Source organism: Halyomorpha halys, unplaced genomic scaffold, assembly GCF_000696795.3.
Source record: "Halyomorpha halys isolate HHAL.00 unplaced genomic scaffold, Hhal_1.1 Scaffold28.1, whole genome shotgun sequence".
Lineage (NCBI taxonomy): Eukaryota > Metazoa > Arthropoda > Insecta > Hemiptera > Pentatomidae > Halyomorpha > Halyomorpha halys.
The window spans coordinates 722,304-729,889 of NW_027110130.1; the positions used below are offsets into that span (position 1 = coordinate 722,304).

General features: G+C 34.2%; 1 protein-coding gene across 1 annotated transcript in view; it reads left to right on the forward strand.

Annotated features, from left to right (window-relative positions):
- LOC106683695 (zinc finger protein 143) overlaps window positions 1-7,586 on the forward strand; it is a 21,443-nt gene that overhangs the window by 3,217 nt on the left and 10,640 nt on the right. Inside the window, exon 5 of the mRNA XM_014425327.3 lies at window positions 6,477-6,628. Within this exon, the coding sequence (XP_014280813.1) occupies window positions 6,477-6,628 (152 nt within the window). The remainder of the gene's footprint in view (window positions 1-6,476; window positions 6,629-7,586) is intronic.

Below are 7,586 nucleotides of genomic sequence, written 5' to 3' on the forward strand. Positions count from 1 at the left end.
TGTCACGTATTGATCTTTCGAATAAAAAAAAAATTTTGATTACAATTTAATTTTTTGTGTTATTTTTTACAATTTCAAGTTCTATCGGGCTTAAAAAAACACCCTATACATTACCCACGTCCACTTCATCTCTGGCAACAGTCATAACACCTTGCTCTTGAGGCTGTTAATACTCATTCCTTTGCAGGCAAGTCGCCATAGGCAGTCTGTAAAGCCTTATTACATATTTTTACCTCTGATGCGATAATCAGCTGGGTCAGATTTGTTCTTAATAATAGAATAATTGTTGTTTCGGAAGATGGAACTAGGCACAGGCAGTAATTGGATTTCCTCAGGGGAGTTACATCCAACTCAATAACTATCCTAGTTATGGATAGCCTATTGAGAAGACTTGACGATGCTGGGATATATACGCAAGCTTTTGCTGACAATGGAGTGATCCTCATTACTGGAAAGTTCATGAGTACCATCATGGAATTAATGCAAGTCGTATTTAATGTAGTACAGACATGGTGTACTGAAATGAAGCTTTCAGTAAACCCATCAAAGACAGCTGATTCTATTTACTAAGAAGAGGAAATTGGGTACATTTCAAACCCCGATTTTCTTTGGCAATCAACTCCAATTAAGCCAAAATGTCAAATACCTCGGAATTAGTTTGGATACAAAACTGAACTGGGGATTTTATTTGGCTGAAATTAAAAGAAAAATTAGTGCTGCCTTTAGGTAAGATGCGCGGTTGGCATTACCTGGGATTTCAACTCAAAGGTTGTGCATTGGATTTACACAGCAATAATAAGACAGGGAATTCATTATGGTGTGGTGGACAGGCCTGCAAAGGGCTTCCCATGTGTGAATGGTCAGTAAGATCCAGAGGATGGCCTATATTGACATAACTGGGGCATTTCACACAACACCGACTAAGGGATTAGAAGTCCTGCTTTCCTTAATACTGCTCCACTTATTGATTAAAGGGGAGACAGTATTAGCCTATCTTAGAATGAAAGAAAATAGACAGTGGACAGAGACAGGAGAAGTTACCAGTCATGCGACAATAGCCAAAGTGGTGGAAAGCGAGTTACCAATACTACAATACCGCTCACCACTACTAGATAAAACACCCGCTCTAGACACCAAGATTAGTTACCTACTCCCAAAGTTAGAGGATTTGGTACATGGTTTAGTGGAAACTCCAGTTGATTATCTGGCCTGTTTCACTGACGGATTAAGAGGACTAACGGGGGCAGGGGTTTTCATAGAAGGATTAGGCATAGAACTAAGCTTCCCACTTGGCAAGCACTTGACTGTCTTCCAGGCAGCTTTATGCCCTGAAGTCACTTGCTGTGAAAGAACTGGCATCACCATCTTTTCAGATAGTCTGTCCTTCAAGCCTTGTTTTACCTCTACATTGGTAAGAGAGTGTAAAGAGTCGGTTTTTGGACACAGATCAAAAGGGTTCGTGAGAGCGATCGTGTAGCAGCTGTTAGGAGATTAAAGGTGTTTGTTGGTACTTTTTATGATAAGTTTTATATTTAATCTTATTTATTTATATTTAATTTCCTTTCATTTTCTTTTTTTTGTAATAAAAATAATATAATCCCAGTGCAATGGCTGAAACCACTTGTACGTCCGCCATGCTTGCCTCCCTGAATAACACTGACATGTGGATGGTCCGCTCTTTGTTCACCGAGCATTTTTACAAGCCTCCAATTAATGGCGAGCGGCCAACATGTGGATCTGCGTTTAAGATATGTGGAGTAGTTCATGATTAAACCTGCTGCTTATGTGGACAGGCCCCGGAGACTGCCTTTCATTACATAGCAGACAGTGGTAGGTATGCATCACTAAGATATAGGCTTCTAGGCTCTGATAGAATCACAGGAAATGAGGCTTTCTCTATAGATTGGGAGGCTCTTTTAAATTTCATTAGAAAGTCTAAAAGGTTCGATATAGAGGAATAATATATATAAAAGCCATTCCATTGGTGTCTTGGGGATGGCAAAAAGGACCAATAGGCCCACTTGCCGGACTTATTCCCCCATCATTACCAGTACCAGTCCTCTTGCTCCTCAGAGTTTATCACCAGCACGATATCGTCTGCATATAGAAATTCCTATACTTGTACCGTCCTCTTGTTCCACATACCGACTGCAGTCCAACCCATTCTTCTGCATATTTTGTGGATTTCATCCATAAAAACAATAAATAATAATGGACTGAGGACTATCTCCTTGTTTTACACCTCTTTCCAGAGAAAATAGCTTTGACTCTCGGCCATTGATACAAACTATTCCTTTACGGCTTTGGTTGATTGGTTGATTTAATCGCTTCCAGGAGGTCTGCAGGAATTTTTTTGGCTCTAAGTTCCCTCCAGATTTCATATCGGGGTACTGAATTGAAGGCAGCTTTTAGGTCCAAAAAGCTATATAATTGCTCTGATTTATATTCCATGCCTTTTCTACGATAGCTCTGTGAGCGAATATGTGATCCTGGGTTTGTTTTCCAGGTTGGAATCCAGTCTGGTCTTATTCTAGTTTTGGATCTATCAGTGCCCGTAACCTGCTTTCTAGAATAGTGGTAGTTTATATGTTCCTTGGGATAAATATATTGGTCTGTAGTTACCACATTCTGTTGTATTATCTATCTTATGAATTGGCACTATGATATTATATTCCCAGTCTTTCGGAATAACCTTACTGGCCCATATCTTTTAAAAAGGTGTTTGCAGTGATTTTCTGATTTCATTACCTCTTAATTCTGGAAAAATTCCATCTCTGCCTCGTGCTTTACCTAGGTTCAAACGATTCAGAGCCCTTTCTTCATCTTCCTTTCATATCGTATCATATCCTTGTCCTTCCTCCTGAGCATTCGCTAACTCATCTACAGGGGATTGTATGTGATCAGAGAACTGCGATGAATAGTGTTGTCTCCATCTATCCAAGATGTTTTCTGGGTCTAAGATCATATCCCTGCTTTCATCTTTTATGTTTCTGATCTCTTTGGAAGTTTTACCCTTAAGTACTTTTACTTTTTTCCAAGAGATCTTTTTATTCTCTCTGTCATCTCTGTCAAGACATTTTCCGAATTCTTCCCATGACTTTTTCTTGGCCTCTCTTACAATATGTTTAGTATCATTTCTCCACTTAACATACTCTTTCCATTTCTGTGGTGTTTGATTCCGCAGGTAAGCCTTCCATGCTTCTTTCTTTCTATGGACCAATGCTTGGACTTCTTCGTTTCACCATTTTCGATGCAGAAGTCAATCAATCGCTGACCATTTTTATTCTTAGTTCTTTCTCCACCATGCTTTCCCATAACTCCATGTGTATCTCTATAATCCCATCCCGTTCTTGCATTGAAGTTTCCACAGCCAATAATTTTCCTATTCATACCTTTGAATTTGCTTGTTATCCTTTCTAGGTCAGAGTAGATTTGTTCTCTTTCTGTAACAGAGGAATCTTGAGTAGGGGCATAAATTTGTACTAAAGTGATTTTACCAGGAGACAAATGGAAATTGGCTTTTATTATTCTGGGCGAGACAGCTTCCCAATCTTCCATTTTCTTGTATAGTGCTTCACCAACAACAAAGCTGATTCCCTCCATAACAAATTCACCGTTAGCGACTCCTGAATATACGAGAGTATATCCCTTATCCACACTCATTTCCCCAATTCCTTTCCTTTTTACCTCAGATATACCAAGAATGTACTTTGTGATCTCCTCCACAAGCTCCACTGCCTTTCCTGTGATAGTTTTTATGTTCCATGTTCCTATTCTAAAGTCTGTTTTCCTGCCATGTCGTTTCCGATTTGTCAGTCCAGTTCCGAGGCTAATATGATTTATTTGAATCGCATAATTACTTCCTGGTGGGTGATTGGCCCAGTGAGAAAGGTCCTTATACCTTAGAACAGTAGGTCTACTGATGAATTCACCTTGGCCGCCAGGTTCTAGGGAACAGCGCTAGCTTCTAAGGGGGTTACCCTAGGGTGTGTGCTGTATATGTCCTTAGTGTCAGTATAAATGAGTTGTGTACTATTATGGTGTGAGGTGTGCTATGTACTGTACTGTGGTACCCAGGGAATCGTAAAGCCCCATTAATTGCGCACAACAATAAACCCATGTGGGTAAAATAGAAAATTAATAATTATAATGTTGGTTAGTCTGTGGAGGAGGCTTAACAAAGACTATTTATATTTCTTTACCCTCGCCTGCTTTTTGATATTTGGTTCGGTACTTTCACTTTTGGGTAGTGTTGGTGTTAGAATCATTCTCTCAAAAATGTGTATTTGGTTTTTAACATCTCTTGTGTAGATAACCTTTTTTTTATTTTTTTAACCGGATCAATCTTTTAAAAATAATATATGTCATCGGCAACTACTTCATTAATCTTTTAATATTGAAATTGCAGCCTGTTTAAGGAAAATGGACAAGTTTGAGGTAGATTTTCAAGTCTTTTACAGGAAGGGAAAGAAAATCCTCTAATACAATGTTCTTTTTATCCTGGCTAATTTTCCTATCACAATCAAATTATCATTCCTTTGTCAAAGTTGGAATTTCTTGCCAGTCTTACCCTTGTAGGTTCATTGATGTTTCTGATTTGGCAGTTCCCTTTAGTTTTTATTACTGATTTTATTGTAATGATGTACAATCTTTAATCATGGAGCCGTATTACAGAAAGTAATTTGTGATGAGTTCATTCATGAACCTCATTCCTTTGTTTTCAAAAAATCGTCTTCTTGTAAGGGTTTATAAAGTATTAAAAATGATGCATGACCTATTATATATTATGGACAAATTTTTTTTTTTCAAGCCAAACCTAACTGAGTTATCATTTGTTAAAGCTGTAATTCTCAACCCTCTGTCATTATTATTATGAAAAAGAAATTTTCATCCATGACAAATAAATGAAATTTTCTTCCAAAACCCAGAGGCATAACAACCGGCTTGTAGCCTCATGTAATAAGAAATTCCAGGCTTGGGATAGGGAGAAGGTTTGAAACAATAACAGATTTCTTACTTTATTATGAAATTTGTGAAAGTATTTATTTTTGGATTGTATCAATTCTGATATAATTTTCTTGGGTTTAAAAAGCAAAGAAAAACTACTAGAAGATTATTGATTGACCGTGTGTATAGATGAATGGAATATGGTCCGGGTGCAGTAAAAAAAAAACTCAAATAGTAGATAATTATACTATTTTATTGAGCCAATGTTTCGCCCCATGTTGCAGGGCTTCGTCAGGGCTAAAAAAAAAGATACAAACACTATAGTTACAAAAAGGAAAAAAGAAAAAACATAAGTGTAAAATAACAGGAGTATAAAATGAAAAGTAAGATATAATAAGAAAAATTAAAGATTGTAAATAGTAAATGAAAAGGGTAATAGTAACAGAAGAAATATTAAAGAAAGTACAAATAAAGAGATGAAAAAAGAAAAAAAATACAAATCAAATGATGAGACAGGATGAATACCTGTTTTGACGGCAGTGACAGTTTGTATTGGGAGGAGTGGGGATGGCAGTTATGCCAAAAAACGAAAATAATTTGTAAAATAAACATAGTAAAAAAGTAAAAAAAACTAACTATTACAATTACAACTATTTACGACCTTTAATTTTTCTTATTATATCTTACTTTTCTTTTTATACCCCTGTTATTTTACACTTATGTTTTTTCTTTTTTCCTTTTTGTAACTATAGTGTTTGTATCTTTTTTAGCCCTGACGAAGCCCTGCCATGTGAGACGAAACGTTGGCTCAATAAAATAGTATAATTATCTACTATTTGAGTTTTTCTTTTACCGCACCCGGACCATATTGCATTTAAAAACTACTATTGTATTAAAAATTAACATTTTCATTGCGAAAATTTTAATTTTTTTTAAATTACAAATTTATTTTTCGAGCTACTTGTTTTATAACATTTCCTTCCAACACTTCATGTTATTGTTCACTTCTAAGTTTTGATTATATTAATTTATTAAATCATGCCTAAATTGAGTGAAAATTGGAAGTTTGGCCACTGAGTGTCTTGTTGATCTTCTAACTTGCAAGGAAGAGAATCAGAATGAGCTAATTGACATCTGTCATTACATTATTATTATTATTGTCATCAATTGCTTTATTAGTTTTAAAAACATCAAAAACAATACTAATACACAATTAAAACATAAACTACGAGCAAGTAATCTAATACGACAACAAACAAAACGGTGAAATGCTCAGCTGGTTTGTTGCGTGACGTCATTCTTCATTTAACAGGCCTAATAACAGACTTTCAACCATTTTATATCGCTTTAACATGTTAAACTAAAGATCATGAGTACCCCTAGTAAAATTTAAATTACATAAATATTCAATTTTTTTATATATTATTCTTAAGTATGATATAAAAGTTAGGAATCTTTTAGATAGATTTTTTTTTTCCTGAAGAACTTTATTGAACTGTTTCAGTTATATTTATTATTTCATTTCATAGAAACCTTTGAAGAAGAAAATTTAATTAAAGAAGATACAAATGATTCTTTTGAGGAGGAACCACCAAAAACGCCTAAAAAGAAGAAAGGAAAGAATCATATATGTATGGTTCCAGGTTGTTATAGGACATACACCTCACTCCATCATTTGAAAGTATATCACAATTTCTTTATTATTCTTTTAATTATATTTGGCAAAGTAGAATTATGGTGTTATAGAAGCATTTTGAACCATAACTTTTTGTTCATTTCAATGTTCGAAAGGTTGCTGTTATGTTCTACATACTGTAAAAAAAAAAAATTAACCCATTGTTATTTTCAATAAGTTATTTAATAGCGAAGGAATACAATATCCGTTAGTTCAAAACTAATTTTTCAGGCCAGTTATCACGATAGTAATTTTCTTTATTAAAATCATTTTTAAAGTAGAATTACAAGTATGTTTTTCTTTTTTCCTTTAAAAATTCATAAATTGTTTTAGTGGATAAAATACTTATTAATTCAATATATTATTATTTTGTATTGACATTAATTCAATACATTGTTATGTTATTTTTAAAAATATATATATTTTTTAGGTGTAGATAGTTGACCGTAGATTAATGATTGGAGAAGTTTGTCAGGGGGTGCAGTCAGCAAAGAACAACATAAAATAAATAAATATGGTTTTGTTTATTTAATAGCCCTGATGAAGACCTGAAAATCAGGTCGAAACGTCGGCATAAAATAAATAAATATGGTTTTGTTTATTTAATAGCCCTGATGAAGACCTGAAAATCAGGTCGAAACGTCGGCATAAAATAAATAAATATGGTTTTGTTTATTTATGTTGTTCTTTGCTGACCGCACCTCCCGACAAACTTCTCCAATATATATTTTTTGTAATAATAATTATATTTTTTTATCTACTTCATTTGGATCGATTTATTTCATGGATCAAAACAGTACAATGTAAATCAATCTAATTGAATTGAATTGAGATGAATCAATTAATTATACTAACTTTAAGATATACCAAAATTTATACTAGTAATGAGATTTTTAAAATAAAATTAATAAATTACATCCAACTACAATTTTTATTATATTGAAAAAATAATACAACAAAGATT